General features: G+C 35.0%; 3 protein-coding genes across 3 annotated transcripts; all 3 read right to left on the bottom strand.

The window, feature by feature from the left end:
- Positions 1-315: 315 nt before the first annotated feature.
- Positions 316-1,761, bottom strand: LOC18586211 (ankyrin repeat-containing protein BDA1-like). Its single transcript, XM_018129263.2, has 2 exons — positions 1,159-1,761; positions 316-1,029 (listed from the first exon to the last, which is right to left on the bottom strand). The coding sequence occupies exons 1-2, from the start codon at positions 1,759-1,761 to the stop codon at positions 316-318; spliced, it is 1,317 nt and encodes a 438-aa protein (XP_017984752.2).
- A 1,684-nt stretch (positions 1,762-3,445) lies between these two features.
- On the bottom strand, positions 3,446-4,483 carry LOC148760269 (uncharacterized). The gene is made up of 2 exons (XM_088810639.1): positions 3,830-4,483; positions 3,446-3,569 (listed from the first exon to the last, which is right to left on the bottom strand). Exons 1-2 carry the CDS (start codon positions 4,310-4,312, stop codon positions 3,519-3,521), a joined length of 534 nt encoding a protein of 177 aa, XP_088666765.1. The 5' UTR covers positions 4,313-4,483; the 3' UTR covers positions 3,446-3,518.
- A 7,876-nt stretch (positions 4,484-12,359) lies between these two features.
- Positions 12,360-19,398, bottom strand: LOC108663952 (uncharacterized). Its single transcript, XM_088802515.1, has 4 exons — positions 18,805-19,398; positions 17,670-18,197; positions 13,880-14,488; positions 12,360-13,787 (listed from the first exon to the last, which is right to left on the bottom strand). Exons 1-4 carry the CDS (start codon positions 19,396-19,398, stop codon positions 12,891-12,893), a joined length of 2,628 nt encoding a protein of 875 aa, XP_088658641.1. The 3' UTR covers positions 12,360-12,890.
- Positions 19,399-22,675: the final 3,277 nt, after the last annotated feature.

Raw genomic sequence — 22,675 nt, 5'->3', positions numbered from 1 at the left:
AAATTAGATCGGATTATTTAGATAAAAAAAAATAGAAAAGAAAAGTTCGGGCCAGCATATTAGTCCAAGCTTAAGCAAGATGTGAACCCAAAAGTGCAAACAGGCATTTGAAGGGTAAATATTTTACATTATGATGAAAATGAAAATAATTAGCGAAAGGATGCCATGGAAGGCAACAAGGGATATGAAGATGAATATTTCTGGAAAAATCACAATAAATTCAATCACCATTTTTAAATTCATCTCAACATTCTATGCTGAAAACATCTATCTATGCAAAGCCAATGCTTGAGGACGTGTATGTTTCCATCCCTTCTAAGATAACACTGAGAGGGTGAGTTCTCCTGAACACCTGTTAGTCTTCCTTATTTTCAGCAGCCAACATAGATGAGCCCCAAATAACCAACATCCAGACGCAACAGCAATCACCACAGTAAGCCAAATGAAATAAGTAAACTCTGCAGTTGGGGTTATGACCAGCGTCGACATGACATAGCAAATGACCAATGGCAGCAGCGGTAAGAGAACAACTTCACCATTAGGACCAATTATCAGAAACAGAACCGTAAGGAAAAGTGTGGTGAGAAATGCTGCAGTGTTTGGAACATAAACCCAAAGAAAACTACTTGTATCCATAACTGATCTGCCTGCTCCACTCGGAACCTGAGTGGAACCTGCTTCAGCTTGTCGAACACCGCCGGGCGGGTTGAAAATGGCTTGGTAGGTTGCTGTTATTACTAACCCGGCTAGTACCAGGAACGCATTGCGTGTGTCACTTGGTATATTGAGTCTGGCCCGAGTTACAATTATCATTAATCTCTCAGAAAATTCAACCTTTGATCTAAAGAGCTCAGCCAAGGGTGTGGATTCTGGAATTAAGGAAGCATTTAAACCTCCAGCCTGTCTTAGAACGTCCACAGCCTCCCTGTTGTCGACTTGCCCTTGGCATTGTAAAACATCCAGAGCCGTCAAACCATTCAAATTGATTATGTTCTTTCGAATTCCACATTCCAACAAGAGTCTTATCATCTGCTCCATAGATATATATAAGAACAAAGACAAAACAAATTTCCGTTTATTGACAAATTAAGTAAACATAAGGAAAAAAAATTTAGACTTATTTAGTATAGTTAATGAGAGAGGATTATGAGATTGTGCCTCTGCTTGATTTTGGCTGTTGGATGCAGCTACGTGCAATACTGTGTTGCCATCCTTGTCTTTCCAGTTCATGACTTCAATTTCCCAGAATCCACCATCTTTGTTGGGAGTCCCTCGTAGCCAACGTGCCAGGACTTCAAGCGCTTCAACATTGTTGTTTTCTACCGCAATATGCAGAGCAGTTTTACCTCCAACAGTGACATCTTTGATGCATTGAGGGCAAGCTACAAGAAACTTAGCCAAAAGATCAATGTCTCCTAGTTCAGCTGCGTAATGCAGAAGGGTCACACCTTTTTTCCCCTTGACTCGAACCAGGTCTTTGTTGATTTTCAGTAGCTCATATAGTAACTGAGTTTGGTGTTTTTGCAAAGCAAGGTGCAATGGGGTAAAACCATCTGGATTAATCTTTGAGGCAAACGATGGCTTCAAGTTCATCATCTCCGCTGCAAAATCAACTTGCCCTGCAGCTGCTGCTTCGTGCAGAGGAGTATCAATGAAAGGAACCGCATCGATGCGATCCGAAAGGTGTGGATCTTCTTGAAATTGCTCGTATAGGGCGTCGATGTTTCCTGCTCGAGCAGCTTCCCTCAAAACCCAATCCATGATGCCTGGAAAAATCTGCTGCAACAGCGTTATCCATGCATTGACAAATAAACTACTAAAGGTGTGGTTGTCTTCTTCACTTTTTTGGCAACAATCTCGGAAGCCAAGATATTCTCAAATTCTCTGTCAGGGTCTTTTAGCCTCCATAAAGATCGACAACAAGCATAAAATTTTGAGTATTGGTTGGCTTTGAATTTTGCTTTTGGCTGATGTGCAATCTCCTAAACAATTTTCATTGCCCATTACATTAATGTACTTTTAAACCAAGATGGTGTTAAAAATGTCACGTGTTTCAAAAAGAAATATATATTATATATACATACATACATATATATATATATATATATATATCAAATAAAAAGATTATGTGGAAGAATGCTGATCACAAAATATTTTAATGCAGCTTTTGCCATTAATTTTAAATTTTATATTATTATTTATCGGATTTAGGCAGTTAGTACTTTAAAAAACTTTTTAAAATTATAATATTAAGTAATATATTTGTCTAATACATTAGAATTTATTGCAAAAGACTTACTATAAATAAATATATTAATTAACTTTAAACACTGCTCTAGGGATTTGTAACAAAACTTTAATTTTTATTTTAAACACTAGTATCAGCCATACTCTTTTTTTTTTATGTTTCATATTGATTTTTATAATATATTTACTTTTTGAAATTAAATATTATATAGTTTATCACTATTATACATAAAATAATTTACAATAAATATTAAAGTCAATTTTTTAAAAATATTGTACAAGTCAATCAATTTGAGATGGGAGTTTTAATTTCATAATAATACGTCAGCACAAATAATAAGCAAATGAAATTAGTAGAAGAAAAGATAAACTAAAATGTAGAGAAGATCTTATGTAAGAGCAATTGAATTTATTAGTGGTACAACAAATAGATATATAAAATTGAAATAGGAAATATGCAGATGCAGTGGCGGCCATCTTTAGAGCTTCATTCAGCGTTAGCGTCTATGCATCGTGAGGGGTGGCATGTCAATCCACCTTCTCATCACATTACATCTATATATCCAAAATAGAAACAAACCAACTAATACCAATTAGGATACTGTAGAAACTGTCTTCCAGATGTAATATATCTAACATTACTGAAATCAGTGAAATGCATCCTAGAACTTCAACGGCTCGTATCCAAAAGAGATCATATAGACCGAGGACTAACCAACACCCTAGAATTAAATAGGATCCTGTCATTAATGAATCAAACAGACCAGGGTATAACCAGCATCCTAGAATTAAAACGCTAAGTTTTGATACCCGGTAAGCAATACACATGAACATCATTGAAATAAAAACTAACAGCGAAAGCGTATCGATGACTAGAGACGCTAAATAAGTTGGCGCTATGAAAGATACTGCTTCCTCGAAAGATATAGCAAGAAACGCAAGTAGTACTTGAAGGGCAGTCCTGAAACCACGGGGAAAAGGTTTAAGGAGGCCCAATGTTAGGAAAAACGATACTATGAAGACAGTGCAGGCTGGAATATAGAAAATAAGAAAATCAATTTCGTTCATGACCGATTTTCCCGGTTCTTTTTTATCATATCCTCCAGTGGAAGTGGAGTTTGAGGAAGGATCACCTTGCCAAACACTACCAGGCGGGCTAATACTGGCTTGGTAGGTAGCTGTTAGAAGCAATCCTAAAATTACCAGTAAGGCATTGCGGTCCTCGCTTGATATTCCGTCCATACCTTGAAAAATTACTGCTGATGCCTTTGTCACAATCTTGGACATTCGTTTTCGCAGCTTATATCGAAAGCTTGATGCTCCTGCAGTTGACCAACCGCGCAGAATATTAATGCTCTCTCTGTTATTAAGTTCGTATGCAACAGCCAGTGCCGTTGAACCAGCCTGATTAGTCGCAAACTTATCAGCCTTGCAATTTAGTACCAGTTTGAGAATATGTTTGATTAAGAGTTTGAGACATAAATAAAAGCCACAATCAATTGACTATGAAATACCATCCCAAATTAAAGAACTCCTTCTTTTTCACTATAAGTAAAATTATTTAGAAGGGATGAGATCTGACCTGCGATTGATTATTGCGCGCAGCCATGTGCAAGGCAGTGTCACCATTCCTGTCTTTCTGGTTCACCACATCTCCGCAATCATCACTCTTCCAAAGCATCCGGCAAAGGAGTTGAAGAGCTTCTAACCTATTGCTTTCCGTTGCAATGTGTAAAGCAGTCCCGTTTGTGGTCGTCATATCTCGAATGCATTCAGGGCAAGCCTCCAGAAATCTCGCCAAGAGATCAAGGTTTTGTTCTTTAGTTATTGCATAGTGCAAAGGAGTCTCACCCTTCCTCCCTTTGACACGGACAAGACTTTTATCATTTTGCATGAGATGTACCGCCAACTCTTTTTGCCCTTTTTCCACTGCAAGGTGAATGGGACTAAAGCCTTCTTGGTTTAGCTTTTTAGCTAACGAGGGCTTTAAGATCATTATCTCCATTGCAAAATCAATGCACCCTTGAGCTGCGGCTATGTGTAATGGAGTGTCAACGAACTCCATCTCATCTATGTGCCTCAAAACATCTCCATTTCTTCAGATTGATGCATATAATTCAACAATATTTCCTTCTTGAGCAGCCCTCCTCAAGCTTTCATCCATATCAGGAGAGCCAATTTACAATAATAATGGAGATGTAGAACAAGTAATAAAGAGGGAGTGGTCAGGGTTCTTGACAGGAATGGAAATCCCCTGCCCCTTCGAACGTCCAAGGAACACAAAGAGTTTCTCTTGTAATTTTCTTGAATTATGTGACAATTTATTTCAATGTGCTTTGTATGTTAACGAAAAACGGGATTCCCTACAATGTACAAAGCTACTTGATTATCATAGAATAACGGTGTAGGAGCTGCTTGTGGGTCCTTTAAATCTTGTAATATATAGCGTAGCCAAGTCAGCTCCAAACATGTGTTAGCCATAGCTTGATATTCGACTTCTGTTGATGATCTAGAAACATTGGTTTGTTTCTTAGACTTCCATGAGATAAAGGAATTTCAAAGGTAAACACAGTATCCCGTAACTGACTTCTTTGTGGCACGACATCCTCCCCAATCTGAATCACAAAAAGCTTTCAAAGCAAGATTGTTTGTGGAAAAAAATAGTAAACCTTGATTTGGAATACCTTTGATATATTTGAGGATCCGTATAAGTACATCCCAATGAGGTTTTCGAGGCTCATGCATGAATTGCCTTAGTGTTCAAATGGAATGGACTATGTCAAGTCGGTGACGGTAAAGTAAATCAATCTACGAACTAGTCATCTGCATTTAGTTGGATCATTCAGTAATGTTCCATCTGTGGGAGTGAGCTTCAAATTTTGTTCCATTGGGAACTTGTCTGAGTGTGCACCAAGAAGTCTTGAATCTTGTAAATATCTAGTGCATATTTCCTTTAAGACATGTAAATGCCTTTCTTTGAACGAGAAAATTCGATCCCCAGAAAGTATTTTAAGTCTCCAAGATTTTTGATACGGAAGCGTTTGAGAAGAAACTTTTTGAAATGTTCAATTTCTTGAAGATCATTTCTTGTGAGAAGTATGTCATCCATATATATGAGGGTTACAGTAAATGAAGTACCTTTAGCCTTGGTGAAAAGAGAATAATCAGCCTTTGATTGTTGATTAACAACTTTCTGAATGGTGTCTGAAAAGTGAGGAACCAATTTCTTGATGCTTGTTTAAGACCATAAATGGATTTGTTAAGTTGACATACAATGTTCTCCCCTTGTCGACGAATACCAAGTGGAGGCTCTGTGTATACTTCTTCATGCAGGTCACCATATAAAAATGCATTCTGAACATCTAATTGTTAGGTAAAGTAATGTTCAGTAGCAAATATAGTGAGAAGACAACGAAGTGTAATGAGTTTGGTTGTAGGAGAAAAAGTTTCTTGATAATTGATGCCCTCAACTTGAGTATATCCCTTGGTAACAAGATGAGCCTTATAACGCTCAATGGTGCCATCGGACCTATATTTGATTTTGTAAACCCATTTGCAGTCGATAGGTGTATGACCATCAAGAAAGGGGACCAAACTCTAGGTGTTGTTTTGTTGTAGTGCTTCTAATTTTTTATTCATTGCCTATTGCCAATGTGGATTAAGGATAGCTTGAGCATAGGACTGAGGCTCAGTGTGACTTGAAATGTTAGCTAAAAAGGTACAATGGGTAGAAAAGACACGGGAGTAGGAAAGAAAATGGGAAAGAAGATATCAAGTACTTGGTGCAGAACTTGGTGTCGTGGTACGGTGATTGACTTATGCTGATAGTATGTAATCTCTATGCCATGTCGTAGGTTGTTTAGAATGGAGTGATCGTCACAGAGGAGGGACGGAAGTGGCTAAAGGACATGAAGAGGTGGAAACAACTACAGTGGGTTCTATTGGAGGTGAGTGGATGGGGGTCGTGGGCTCATGTATGTTAGGTGGCTCAGTTGGCTAAGGTTGAGATGATGGAATGTCCATGGAAATGGATGGTGGAGAGTGCCAATTGTTCGTGATGTTAGGAGAAGAATATGGCACCACTAAATTGGGATTTGATGTAGTCGAAATAAAAGGAAAGGTGGTTTCAGAAAATTTGACATCACGACTTACAAAAAAAATTTTAGTCTCCAAATCATAAAGTTTGCAACCTTTTTGACCAACAGGGTATCCAACAAAGATGCAACATTTGGCACGGGAATCAAATTTATGAGTAGGATGAACAATAGTTGCATAACACAGACAACCAAAAACTTTCAAGTGATCAAGTAATGGTGGACGATTGTATAACAATTCAACAGGTGATTTAAAAGATAATAGTGGTGTTGATAATAGGTTAATAAGGTAGACAGTAGTCAATACACATTCTCCTTAAAAGGTGAAGGTTAAGTGAGATTGAAAGCGTAATGCTCATGCTACGGTTAGAATATGGCGATGCTTGCGTTCAACTACTCCATTTTGTTATGGAGTGAAAACACAAGTGTGTTGATATTTGATGCCACGGGATTGAAAGAAATTTCTCATGGATAGGAATTCTTTGCCATTGTCTACCTGAATGGCTTTAATTGAGGCATGAAATTGAGTATGAGCAAAAGTAATAAAAGACTATAAAAGATTTTGAGTTTCAAACTTATACTGCATGAGAAATACCCCAGTGCACCTTGCAAAATCATGTTGTTAATTTCTCATGCTAGTGCACATATCGTTAACAAGTAATATAGTGATAAAATAGAATATCATTCCCATAGAGATTTGTTTTAATTCGTATTGTTAAGTACTAAAATTGACACACCTTAATCTTATCCAAACACTAAAAAAAAAAAAAACCTTAAAAACTAAAACTATTATAAATTTCTCAGCAAAATTACTTTTTTAAACTTAATTGACTTTTAGACCTAAGATTATGACGTCCCTCAATACTTCATCTGAATATTATCTTTCTCTCTTAACTGAGTTTAATGGATTAAGTTGTTAACCTAGAGTCCTAAATTATTTACAAGTTTCTGTCGAGTTTCTCATAAAAATATCTCTCTCAATTAATTTACTCTATGTCTATGCAAATTAAATTAAAGACAAATTCATTAAGTTACTACTTTAATACTGGTTATGTATGGCTTATAGGTGTATGCCTACTCTATATGCAAATCAAATCACTTAATCAACTAAGTGCATTCAATTATACGCTATTCTATTCAAGGTTTACCTAAATCTCTTTCGTCAATATTTAACCTAGGTTTCCAATTCAATCTAATTGGGGATCAGGCAACCAGAAGCATTAAGAATAGAATAAAATAAACAAAGAGCTTCCTCATCAGACTACGTGAGCCACGACCTTGACCCATTAATTAGTAGAAATTGTAATTGCTTTAGGACTGTTGCAGTGCTTTAGATTTGATAAGATTTTTAACTACCTTTCAGGTTGAATTGGGAGAAGTGGTAAACATAAAAGTTGTAGCTTTTTCTTTTAAATTTCCAATAGTTTAAGAATAATCACATTTGGAGCTCTATAGAGAGAGTTATGGTCAAAATATTGAGATATGTAGTGAAAGTCTACACCTTGAAATTGCTCTCCTTCTTCCATTAAAATTCTTCTTTCATTAAATACCTACAAAACTATAAATAAATCAATAATAACCTTTCTAAATCATGTTAGCACCAAATTAAGCATAAAATTAACTAAGATTAGATTGACTCATCTCAATTAACTAATTTAAATTTATTTAAATGAAACCTACTAATTTCTATGCATTACTACGAGAACTAAATTAAATTACTATCAAAATAAGCCCAAAAAACTCTATATCATAGACTTATCACATCCCCAAACTTAAGATTTACTAGTCCTCGAGCAAAACATAGAAAAGAGACTAACCTACAAAAATCAAATTTAGATAGCGAAAACAAAATAAATATAATTACTACTACTAGAGATAAAGTGCACTAGCTCAATAATTCCACATAATTTCCTCAAAAGTATGTCTATCAATAATTAACCCAAGGAAAAATATAAGTATAATTCAACTTCATGTTTCAATTCCAATGCCAGCACATTTTCGAATGGATTTCCATGTGTGTGTGTGAAATCTTTTACCAAGAATATCATGACATTTGGATGAGTTTATGCCAACACAAATTTCAAATTAGGACATGAATTTTATAGGTTTACTTTTCATTTTTCTCTTCACTAATGTAGACTAACACAAAGCTAGGGATCAATAGGACTTTAATAGGCTTGTAATGTATGGATAAAGGATAATAATGTGGCATAAATCACCCTAAGCACATAATTATTCTAGGACCTATATATATAGCTCTATTTTCCTTCTCCTAATACACCTTTTTTTCCACATTTGAACTTTTCTTTCATTCAACACTTTTTTTTCTCTTTTTTTTTCCTTACAATGTCACACTCCCAAACTTATTTTTTTTGTATTGTAGGTAGTGGGTTGACTTTTAATATTTTGAACTTTTTTTTTTTCACATCAACATCACCTTTCCAACTTTTACAACATTTAGCTCAATTTATATTTCCTAAAACAATATACATGCTCAAGAGTGATGGTTGCAAAATTGAAAATTTTATTTTAAGGCTAGGCTCAGTTGTTATGTAGTTAAACAAAGAAAAGGGAAATTAAGCTCAAAGGAGTAAACTAGGGATAAAGATTTAACAAGATTGGCTTTTTAGGCTCAACTAGTCTAGAGATAGCCTAAATCATCTCCCTAACTAAGTATTACCTAAGATTTCACCTTAAGAAAGAATCAAACAAATTCAAGAATTCATGACATAATATAAAATTCACATCAATATGAATCTTCTATAGATATTCACAATAATTCAAAGTAAAAGATATAGTACTCAAAATTATGAAAATCACATCCTAACAATGATATTTAACAAAAGCATTTAGGATGAATTCAAACAAAAACCTTATTCACCAAAGCTAAGAATTCAAGACAACTAGTTATCATCATTGGCTAGGGAAATCATAGAAAAAATTGACACAACTTTACTCTAGATTCCTAAAATTCGAGCAAATAATAAATTCATTTACCAACTAATCCTAACTTATTTATAAATCTAGATAAACATGCAAATAAAATTAAATCTAAAACTTTCAAAGAATATTCACCACAAAAAAAAAAAAAAGTTCACCCCCTAAACTGAAACTAAACATTGTTCTCAATGTTAGAAAAAATAAAAGAAAGGTCAAGAATACTCTCCTGATGGTTGGATGAATCTGGTGAAGCTCTAGTTCTCCTCCTCTTCCTTATCGTCATCTTTCTCATTGTCTTTTACCTCATTGGCACTCTTAAGAGGATTAGGTGCTTGTGGAAGAGTAAACATGTCTCCAGCAACGACGCCAAATATGGTAAGAAAAAAACGAGCCCTTGAATATGTGGGCACTTTGTGTGGACCTCAAATATCACAATGCAACAAATCAAATGGAGCATGAGTTGATATGGAACTTGAAGGAAATAGAAGTCTAGTTTGTTTAGCCATAGGACAAATAGTGCAATTATTATCAAAAGAGATATTAGGAGAAGACAATAATAAAGAGACTAATTTAAGATGAAACGGTGATGGATGTCCGAGACACATGTGCCACAAATTTAAGGGTGGAGAAACGTGGTCAAAGACAGGTGTTTGTTGTAGTGAAAACATGTAATAGAGACCACCATGCTGTTTACCCGAGCTAATCATCTTCCCCATAGTCAAGTTTTGCAAAGCATACAAAGTCGAAAACAAAATGGCACAACAGTTTAAAGCAGTAGTAAGTTTGCTTACAGATATCAAATTTAAATGGAAAGAAAGAAGGCATAGAACATTATCTAAGGTGATATTTGAGTTGAACAGTATGGTGCCAATGGAAGTGATTGAGAGTTAAACAATATGGTGCCGGTGGAAGTGATTAAGACAAAAGACTTAGTGGGTAAATTTTCAATGGGTATTAATGAGGATTTTGTTTGAGTGAAAAGTGTGGAATCAGAAGCAATGTGGTTAGATAGCTCCGCTATCCAAAATCCAAGGCTTAGTAAATACAAAAATAATTGAAGTACTTAGAAAAAGAGGCAAACCTGTAGCATTTGCGTAAGCATAATTATTATTGGGAGCATGATTTTGGGTCATCTTAGATAGGGAATGAACAATTTGTTGAAGTTGGTTTGTGGAAAGCGCATGTGGAGAGTTATCGTTGTCTTGTAAATGGACCCCTTGTGTAGATTGATAAGATTCTATTGCATTAGCAGTAGGAAACGAATTCAATGCACTTCCTCGAAACCCATGTTGCTATTGTCGTGGGTGTTTGTGTCGATTACCTTGGGCTCCTGGGTTGTTAGGAACCTATGTGCCATTTTTTAATTTGCACTAGTCTTTCAATATGACTTTTTCTGTCACAATATTTGTAATGGAATTTTATAGTCCGACAATTTTCAATTGTATGACCTTCTCTGCTGTAGTGCTCACAGTGCTCGTCTTTGGATTTATTCGAAAAGTTATTTGGATGACTTTGAATTGTAGTAGCGATGGAAAAACTTTCAATTGGTTCAGATGTCATTTTTCGTTGCGTTTTATCTTGAATAACGAGAGAATAGGCTTGACACACATTAAGCAGCGACGACATCATGAAGATGTTTAAGCAAACAACATTGTAGGTGTTGCTGAGGCCCATGAGAAATTGCATGAAGCGATCTTCTTCTCTTTGTTCATTATGTGCTTTCATCTGGTTGCATGTAGGAAGAGTTCGATATGTATCTAATTCGCCCTAAAGCACCTTGAGTTTTGTGAAATAGGTTGAAACTGTCATGGTAACTTGTGAGAAAGAAGCCAACTATTTTTGGATCTAATAGATTGCCGGTGCATTCTTTTGTGAGAACTGATCTTTGAAATCTTCCCACATTTGTTGGGCAGTACTTGCATGAACTACCCTTTTGGCTAAATCGAGTTCTACCGAATGAGTAAGCCATGATAAAATCATGTTGTTGCATTGATTCCATAGAGCATATTCTATTGGTTGATTTGTCTCTGAAGGTGGCTCAATGGATCCATTGATGTAGCCAATTTTGTTCTTGGCTGTGAGAGCATGAATCATAGATTTACTCTAGGACGGATAATTGGTGCCACTCAATTTGATTGGAACGAGCTAATGATTGGGATGATCTATATTGAAACTGTTGGTGTTGGTGTTTGAATTTTTGGAATGGGATTTTTCTGATGAGGTTTGATCTTTACTTGTAATTTTTTAAGGAATCAAGTGAACATGCCCTAGAACATATGCTCTGATGCCATCTTAAGAAAATAAACAGTAGACTTCTTGAGAAATAAACAACAGACTTGGAGAAGGAATAATAGGGAGTTGGTTGAATGTGTTTGTCATTAACAGCATACAAAAATATATACACATATATCTCAATCAATTTTGACCAACTCTAAGCCTTAGAATCCGTGATCCACTTTTAGTGGAGTTTGATTTACACTAACTTAAGAAAGTAAATATATAGAGAATATTACAATTTCATTTCTTAACACAAGTAGGTGAAGTTTTTTACACGAGAAATGATTAAATGAAAATTAAAACCCAATTATCATTTAATAAAAAGATTAATAATATGTAAAAATTAACTCATGAAAATAATATATTTATTACATTTTTAATTAAATTTACCGACTATTATAATTTTTTTGGATGAGAGTTCTTTATTGATAATATTTTAATTTAAATTGTCATTTTATATTTGCTTTTGTCAATTATATTTATTAATTAATAATAAGATTTGTATTATAAGTGAGAAAGAATTATAATCATATTGAATTACTTTATGCAAATGAAGCAAACTCAATTGCATTTGTTAATAATCATATTGAATTGCCAGTATATAAATCACTCAATTTCATTCTAAGTGAGAGTGTTAACATTATTTGAGGTCTTACAAGTTATTATCTTTCATGTCTTTTAGCCTTATAATTTGGAACTTGGAGCATGCACATATATTTATTATTTAATTATTTTATTGATGTAAAATTAACTTTTAAATATTCTTGAACTCTTCCGTCACCATTTATTTGAAAAAAAAAATTATCTCAATGAAAGTGAAATTTTATTTATATTTTTTGAGAGAAACTGATTATAAATAGATCAGTACATAAGGAGGTATAACCTCCAACATGAAACTTTCAACACCTAATAAGAGACAGAGAAAGGCTCACAAGCCGAATACATGGATTTAAGTATCCACCTATAACAAGAAAAGAGTACGTAAGCTCATATCCCTCCATATACAACAGAGCACATGCTTCTATCCTGTAAAGAAAAAATAACATAGTTGAGACAGATAATGCCTCCACCCAGAAAATACATGGGTGAACCATCAGCTGAGTATCAACACATGGAGTGGGCATAAACCCTCATCCAAGCTCCATCAAGAGAACCAGGTCAAATCCAGATAATTCTTCCAGAGCCAAGCAATAGAACTTCACAAACTTAAATTGAGCTTAACCAAAACAAGAAATCATTGCTAATCTAGATACAATAAAAGACTCCCCCTTCAAGATGCCCGGCAGAAACGAAGGAACCAAACAGCTGAAGAACATAACTATTACATGATGATCACAAGAAGAAATTAGACCTTAATATGAATTCGACGTTTAGCACAGCTGGAGTAACAATACAAGAAGCAATAGACAAAAAGGAAAGAAGTTGTACGAGGCAAAAAATCTTTCTTCTGGGTACAAATCTGCAGAAAACATAACCGGCAATCCGGGAAGCCACCAGGACAGCTATTAACGTTGACAAGCTGTAGTTAACGATGGAGAGAGCATGATACGATAAGTGTAAAGGTTTAGGAGAAATAAGGTATTGCAGTTTCCATGAGACGACAGCTACTAAAAGCATGTAACAGGAGCCGAAAAGGGAAAGTGTTATGAGAAGAAACAAACAGATTGTGCGACTTGGGAGGAGATATGCTGTTAAACCCAGTGCCACCCAAAAGGTTAAAGTGTTGTATAACCAAAACATGGAAGATACATCGATTAAATCTGTGAATTCCTGCGGAGGATTATGGCCACCGGTAGGAAGATTTGTTTTGTGCGAAAGTCTGGGAAAACTAGAGACTTGGTAATTCTCGGATAAAAGATTGTCACCCTTGTTAGGAGGATTTAATGAGGCATCGTAAGTGGCTGTTATAATTAGCACAGTCACTACTAGAAATGTGTTACGCATCTCATTTGAGATACCCTTCTTTCCACGAGCTGCCATGGTTGCAAATTTTTGAAAATATGAAATCTTTGATCTGAATGAATTGATGTTGATTGAAGAGTTGGGATTTTTGGGAAGCAAGGAACCACGCAATCCTCCGGCTTTGCTTAACATATCCATAATCTCTCTATTATCCACTTGCCTTTCATTCCTTTGGCGTTCTAATACGATATCTAGAGCCGTTAATCCCTCCAAATTTTTGGCATTGATTTGGTCTTGACTCAAATTTTCCAGCAACACTTTTACCACCTGATAATTGGAAAAGCACGAAATTAATGTTCATAAAACTAGATCTCTTTCATTATATAAGTTAATTGGAGTCAATGAGATAGCTACCATACCTGAGGTCTATTTCTGATAGCTGCAATGTGCAGAACAGTGTTGCCTTCAATGTCCCTCCAACTCAGTAGTTCGTTTTCCCAACGTTGGGCAGCTTCATGGCAGCTCCTTAGGAGCCACCCCATCAAGACTACAAAAGCTTCAAACATGTCGTTTTTGACTGCAAGATGGAAAGCAGTCTCATCTCGAACAGTCACATCTTCAATAGCCTCAGGGCAAGCCTCAAGAAACCGGATGGAAAGATCAAGGTTTCCTGTTCCAACTACATGATGCAGAGGAGTCAGGCCTTCCCTCCCTTTGACACGAACGAGGGCTTTATCAAACTTTAGGAGTCGAAGCACTGCTTGGGTTTTGTCATTTTGCAAAGCTAAGTGCATGGGACTAAATCCAACTTGGTTTAGCTTTCTTGCAAATGATGGCTTTAAGTTCGTCATTTCCATCACAAAATCAATATGCCCAGCACATGCTGCTAAATGTAAAGGTGTATCAAGAAAAGGCACCTGGTCAATATGCTCCAAAACATACGGATCTTCCTGGATTAATTCATACAAGACGTTAATGTTTCCAGTTCCAGCAGCCTCTATCATCCTCCAATCCATTATGCTGGGGATAATAAATTATGCAGCAATATCCAGGCTACTGAAAACCGATGCAACTTGCAAGAAAAGATTAGAGCAGTTTAAAGAATAAAGAAATAAAGGATAATATAGAAAGGAAACAGAACCAATATATATAACACCCTTAGAGGAGTTGCCTGAAATGATGAATTAAAGCACTGAGCGAGATGTGCGAACTCCTTGGTGTACTCAATGAGAATGGACGGAGTAATAAGAAGTTGATGGCTATTTGGAAAATCAAAATTTTCATTACCACTCATTTTTTAGTGTCTAATAAAAGATTACGCGTTATCACGTCGTAATTTATTTCACGCTTCTTTTGTCAAATAATTTTCTTTTGGTCAGTCAATCGCTGTTTGAATAGGAAGAGGTAATAACGATAATAAATAATATAAATTATGAAATTGACTGTTTGAATAAAAAGAGGTAAATAATGATAATAAATAAGATAAATAATGGAAACGTAGAAGAAGTAATAAAGAGGGTATGGCCAGGGTTCTTGATAGGAATGGAAATCCCCTGCACCTTTGGAAGGTCCAAGGAAATTACCCAGTAAGAAAAATTGCCTAATTTGGTCAAACACGTGAGACTCATCGGTCTACCTCAACCATTACTTGGACGGCCAGTAGACATCTAACTTCCTCCCTCCTCCTCCTCCTCAAATTTAATGACAATTTCTCTCACTTTCCCGGACATTCATATGACAATCAAAACTTTATCCATTCACGAAATAAAAACAATTAAATATGAAAAATTAGTGAAGGACTTACTGATTTAAATAGTTTTTGTTTTGTTGGTACTTTTATTTTTTTATTTTTTAGTTTCTATAAAAAATAAAAATAAATAATAAAAATATAATCAAACAAAAATATTTTTTTTAAAAGGAAATTTTATTCCTCCATCACCAGTAATGCCATTATAAGTCTTCAACCTGATTGGCGAAGACTTTAGTGGCATAGAGAACCTGGTGAAGGTAAAGTCCACCATACAGTTACTGGAGAATCATTGCCATCTAGATGAATATGTTTATAAGAGAAACATCCTGGAGATACATGAGGATTCACATATTTATAACATTAAAAAATCTTGATATTTGTGTGAATCGAGGGGAACATCTTGAGGAATATAATATTTATTTGCACTTAAATTTTTATCATTACTTAAAAATCAAATTAACAAGTGGAGTTTTAGTATATTTTATGTAAAAGTTTGAAGTAGCCTTCTCTTTTTTTTTTTTTATTCTTGTGCCCAAAGCACAACGGGGAACACTTGAATGTCAATGTGATCGATGAAATATTGATGATCTTCATCACTTCCACCAATTTCACTGGAGGATCATGTGAAACCTCCAAGTACTAAACTTTGGTCCCTATTCTAACTCTGCTCGTACGTAACATATTGCTTTCCTGATTGAAGGAGCTGTCTTTGACAAAGAAACTTCCTAGCAAAAATGGTAACGATACGCGGCTTTAGCCTTTTAAGTCAACACTCTCTCTTTTTGAACTAGATCAAGACCTATGTTGGATTGTTTAGCTCAAGTAGGTAATGATTAAATGAAAATTAAAACCCAAATAAAATTTAATCAAAAGATTAATAATATGTAAAAATTAACTCATGAAAATAATATATTTGTTACTTTTTTTAATTAAATTTACCACCCATTATAATTTTTTTGGACTAAAGTTCTTTATTGATTATATTTTTAAACTGTCATGTTATATTTATTTTTATCAATTATATTTATTAATTAATAATAAGATTTGTATTATAATCATATTGAATTACTTTATTTGCAAATGAAGCAAACTCAATTGCATAAATTAATAATCATATTGAATTGTTAGTATATAAATCACTCAATTTCTTTCTGATTGAGAGTTTTAACATTATTTGAGGTCCTATGAGTTATTATTCCTCATGTCTTTTACCCTTATAATTATTTGGAACTTGGGGCATGTACATATATTTATTATTTAATTATTTTATTAATGTAAAGTTGATTTTTAAATGGTCTTGAACTCCTCCGTCGCCATTTATTCAAAAAAAAATAATTTTTTTTCAATCAAAGTGATATTTTATTTATATATTCTAAGGGAAACTGATCATGAAAAGATCAATACATAAGGAAGTAAACCTCCAACATGAAAGTTTCACCATCTAACAAGGGATAGAGAGAGGCTCACAAGCCAAATGCATGGATATAAGTACCCACCCAAATAAGAGGGGGAGAGAGAGCTTCAATGAACATTAAATTTGTAATTATGGTGATCATTGATATCTATGTAAAGGATATACAGCAATGCAAACCATGCTTAGCACAAAGATCATCTAAGCAGCAGCAGCATCACTCAACACCACAAAGAAGCGACCCCATAGCATTAGACATGAAAAAGAAGTGTCACTAGAAACAACAAACTGAAATTACCATGTGGAGACCATCTATGTCAATTATTCTTATCACAAAGACATGTCCTCGTGACAAAAAAAATTAAACAAAGGAATTAAAATATAATTTAAAACTTTTAAAAACAATTTTAATTGCAACGTGGACATATCCACATGGCAAGATAACTGACATGGAATATTGTGTGAAAGTTCATTATCTTTTAACAGTTGAGTGATCAAAACAATAACACTTATAAATGTTAGCGATCAAATTATTATTTTTATCAAAATTAAATAATCAATCCCTAAAAGTAGGTTTGATTGTATATATGAATTCTATTTTTGAAGTCTGGCAAACAATCATATTACTATCCAAAATGAATAACAATCAATAGAGAATAATGTATACAAGGAAATAGTAGGAGCAATCAAGGATAAAGTCAAACAGTTCTCAATTATTAAAATAAAATCCTCAAATACGAGGACCCCAAAACAAAAGAGACAAATAAGCAGAGTAAATTCTCGCTGGTGATCCATTTAATCCATCTCGTTGATGCTTGGATTTCTAATCCTTCAACCAAATACTTTCCTGGTATACATATCTCAACTATTAAGGTAGTGGTATCTCCTTTTGAATCAAATGTTTCCCAAGTCTTTTTATTTGGTCTATGACTCTCAGCGCTGCCGGCAAACTAATAATGAAACAAAACCAAAGAACAATACGGCCAGATGCTGGAGACATATCATATGTAGAAGACAGGAGGCAAAAATATAATAAAAGTAGTGGCACTAGAAGAAGAGTAGTGATGCCACTGGCAACAATTGCAAGAAGGCCAAGTGTTAGGATCATTGCGATGATAAAAGCTACGGTGTTTGGGATGTAGAAGAGAAGAAAACCAGTTGATCTCATCACTGATTTCCCCACAGTGGAATCGGTGGAAGTGTTATTTGCGGCGCCAGAGATGGTAGAAGCCCCAGAAAAATGAGCAGGGGGGTTCAGAGCGGCCTGGTAAGTTGCTGTTAAAATCAGTACTAATACTATTAGCAATGCATTGCTCCTATCAGCTGACATAGTGATAATATCATCAAACACTTCACCAAATGCGTTTTCAAGAAGTGTGATCCTTGATCCTAACATCACATGTAAGGGTGGAGGTCTACGAGTCGCAGAAGCATTCAAGCCTCCAAAATGGCGTAGAATCTCCAGACTCTCTCTGTTGTCAACATTGCTCATGCTTTCTAAGATATCCAGAGCTGTCAAACCCCTTGAATTGATCTTGTTTATACGAACCTTACATTTTATCAATAGTTTGACCATCTGCATAATAAATATTTATAAAACCGAATTAAATTGACATATAAAACACTATAGTTTTATGAACTAAGCTATATTTGTAGTATAACAATTAACAACTTATAAATGTTTGTATTGATCATATAAATTCATCTGTGTGCACAGCAGGTTGAGGTCTGGAAGCTTATTTTGTTGACATGTGCATTAGGGTCTGGCTGTGTTGGATTACCTACTATGTGCGTGGAGCATTGGACTATTGATGATAATATGCATTGGGACTGTCTTTTGTTTGGTTTTTTTTTTTGCTGGTGGTTATTTGAGAGGCCTGTAACATGGGCTGTGTGGTATATTGTGTTGGATTCTGTTTAATGTTGGGGGGACTTTCTGGGGATTATATGCATGATGTAATTGGGGGTTTACTCTTGTGATGCAAGTTGACGATGGCAGGGTGTGTTTGTCTCTGATGCTTTTAAGCCGAGGGGCTTATGCTACAGATGTTATTTATATGATCAATATAGTGTACACAAAGAAATTAATGCAGGGCACCTAATAGGTAGAGTTGCTATATTAGTACCTGATCTGACCTCTACTCAAAATACAATGAAAGAAATTAGGGTATTTAAGATTATACCTGGGGTTGATTGTTGGATGCAGCTATGTGCAATACTGTGTTGCCATCCTTATCCTTGAAATTCAAGAGCTTTTTTTCTGAGGATTTACCATAAAGGTTAGTCCTCTTAAGTGACTGTACCAAGACTCGAAGAGCTTCTAAGTTATTGTTTTCCGCCGCAATGTGCAAAGCAGTTTCATTTCGGATTGTCACATCTTGAATACATTTAGGACAATGCAGTAGAAATTGAGCCAAAAGACTGAGGTTTCCTTCGCTAGCTACATAATGCAAAGAAGTTTTTCCTCCGCTCCCTTTAACACGGACAAGATCCTTATCAGTTACCAATAGACGAAGCACCATCTCTGTCTGCCCTTGCTGCAAGGCCAAGTGAATGGGGCTAAAGCCATCTTGATTCAGCTTTATTGCAAAGGATGGCTTTAAATTCATAATCTCCATTGCAAAATTAATGTGCCCTGCAGCTGAAGCTATGTGTAAAGGAGTGTCAGAAAAAGGCATCTGATCAACACGCTCTAAAATATATGCATCCCTCCGAATTAATGTATACAATTCATCAATATTTCCAGCTCGAGCAGCCCCCTTCAACCTCTCACTCATGGCACCCAGCCTCACCCCTTTCTTAGTGAGATAAATAAAAATGAAAATAATCAAGGCTTTTCGCATATTTGTAGAAGTTAGAGCGAATGAAGCAACGACACTGACGAAGAATACAAGGAGAGACAGCTGCCTACGGAGAAACATCGTATTTTTTTATAAATTGATTCTAGTGGAATCTTTTCAGTGATGGGAATAATTCTCCTCGTACACTTCTCAGACGAATCAACTGGAAGATTGATCCTATAGATTGTTAACGATTCCGAACGAACAATTTGTATATACCAAAAAGCTATACATTCTTGTCTCTAACTCATTGGCTTTACATGCAGATGCTACTCAAATAAAAGTAGCAAACTTAATTAAGAACACAATGGGAGTCAACTGCAAAATTGTTAAACCAAAAATGGTTTATCTTGAATTTCGTGTGCATTGGAAATAAGGTAATGACATGATTGCGAAAAGACTCTTTCAAATGTGAAAAAATTTTCAGAAGAAGAAAAATCAATCAGAGAAAATAGAAAAGGAAGTTATTATAGAAACAGAGAAAGGGAATTAAAGCCACAAAGGGTGAAGCCCAAACCATTTCTTCTTCAGTATACAATTAACAAATACAAAATACACATTACCTAGTGCATTCTTAGCATTCTTTGCAGAAAGTTAAGTAAATAATTAATGCAGTGAGTTAACGTGAAAATAAAGGTTAGCACCAGACTAAACCGTTAAGGTTAATAACCAAGTTCCAAATATTGAAGCTTAAACTTAAGTTTGAGGAAAGAAATTTGTAATATTATTCCATGATTCAAAAAACTAAGCTTAAGGGTCCTATTTATACTGTTATAGGTCCAAATTCTAACAAAACTCTACTTCTGGTTGTCTAGTACAATTAGAGTAATTAACAAAAGATTTAAATAAAATAAATGTTCTATTTCTAATTAGAACATGACTATTCTAAAGTCTTAATAGAAGTAAATTAAATAAAAAAAAATTCTATTATACCTATAATTCTTATGTAGGACTCTTAACTTAAACAAGGAAAATATTAAAATTATGAATATGCCCATTTATAACTTTTGGGTTTTTTTTTTGGCTTCTGACGCTCAACTTGCTCTAAAATATTATCTACTAGACATTCTACGTCAGTCCCCTCCACTTGAGAAAAACTTGACCTCGAGTTAACTTGTATATCTGGATATAAGGGCTCATCTGTTGAATGAAATGGGTAATTATCCACCACTTTAAACGTTTTGGAAATTCCCATTGTGTCTGGCAAATCCACAACATATGCATTGTCATTGTGTCTAGCACTAGGAATCATATCAATACCATGCTAAATATCTCTCATGGATGGTAATCCGTTAGGTAAATCTTTTGGCATTATCTCACTAAATTCTTTTAATAACGATTTGACTGCTTCTGGATGCTCTACTATGTTTGACATTCTTCAATTTACAAGACCTATTTCACAATTAAAGCATGAACCTCCTTTGACTCCTTGAAAGCAGTCTCTATCTGATTCCCTGAATGAGTAAGGGTAAAGATAGTCCGACCCTCCACTTTAAAAGCTTTAGTTTTGGCACTTCCTTTCATTAGCAATAAAGTAAACTTTATGCCATCTTTCTCTAATTTATAAGTGTTTTCTGTACCATCATGTTGCGCTGCAACATCAAATTGCCAAGGTCTACCAAATAACAAATGGCAAGCATCCATATCCATAATATCAAAATATACTTCGTCCTTGTATTTACCAATGGAAAAAGGTACCTTACACCATTCTATTACATAAATCTTTTTTGCTGCCTTAATCCAGCCAATAGTGTATGGATTAGGGTGTTTCTTTGATTTAAATCCCAAACTTTCCATATCATCCTTACCAATAATATTCTCACAACTACCACTATCAATGATCACATCAAATAAATGGTTAGTGATAATGCACCTGATTCGAAACAATTGATGTCGTTGAGTATTACCTTCTTGTTTTGAAGACAACATCATTCTTCTCACCACATAGTTTTGGCCATCATCATCATCCTCATACTTGTCATTATCCCTATTTAGACCACAACAAATCTCATCACGCTCTTCTTTTCGCTCCACCACATGGACTGCTTTTTTAAGAGGACAATCACTGAATCTGTGACTAGGTTGATTGCATTTGAAACACTTTCTTAGGATTGGTTTTAGCATAGGGATTGGCAACTTTCTGCCCTTTTTTTTCACGTCTGCCACTTTTTGCTTTCTAGCTGCATTTTCTTCCTTGTACCAGTCACCACACGTAGAACTATCATGAACTGATTTATTCTTGTCGTTGGATGTTTAATCATTATCTCCACTGTAATTATTGTGAGCACAATCAAGTTTGTTCTTTTCCTACAACATCAGTTCAACCTTTAAAGCAATATTTCGTGCTTCAGATAAAGTTTGCAATACTTGTACCCCTATCTTGTCTTTAATAACTGGCTTCAACCCCTTTAGATACCTAGCAACTTGTTGTCCTTTGATCTCTCTCAAGTGATTCATTTATGCCAATATTATAAATTCTGCAGTATACTCATGTATAGTTTTCTGACCTCGATGGCACTTCTGGTACTGTTGGAATAAAATCTGCTCATAATTAGGAGGAAGAAATCCTTCTATAACAACTACTTCATCCTGTACCAGGTTCTAACTAGTGTTTTCCCTTCACGATTCCTTCTGGGCTGTATCTTTCCCACCATGTAGAAGCCCCACCTTTCAATCCATTGGCAACAAGTGTCACCCTTTTTCCTTCTGAAATTGCCATATATTCAAAAAATTATATATTTTCGCTATCCAATTTAGAAAATCTTCAATATTTAAACTCCTATTAAAGTAAGAAATATTTACGTTTAATTTGAAATCGTGGGTATCTCGACCACCATAATTATTCCTTTCATATCTAACGTATCTCATAGGTTTTGCAAAATAATTATCTTCCTTGTCTGAATCTTCCATGTAAACCTGTTGTCTATGCCTGTTTATAGAAACAGGTTTCCTTACAAGCTGTTACGAGTTATATCATCCCTGGTACGTGATCTTTCGTCATATGGGTTTTTGTTGGCATCTACACCTAAAGCATCAAGTTGATCTGTGATTTCTTCTAAGCGTCATTCCAAATGTCGAAATCTGAGATCCATACGTTGCTCCAAAGCTCTCAATGCCACCATTTGATCTTGCACTATAGATTGCAAGGTCTCAATTTCCTAATTTTTGTCATGAGAATCGTTGCCTACCATAGCTAGGTCACCTACCATTAGAT

This window comes from Theobroma cacao, chromosome 10, assembly GCF_053813885.1.
Source record: "Theobroma cacao isolate CCN51 chromosome 10, ASM5381388v1, whole genome shotgun sequence".
NCBI classification, from domain to species: domain Eukaryota; kingdom Viridiplantae; phylum Streptophyta; class Magnoliopsida; order Malvales; family Malvaceae; genus Theobroma; species Theobroma cacao.
This window is presented reverse-complemented; position numbering and strand designations above follow the sequence as displayed.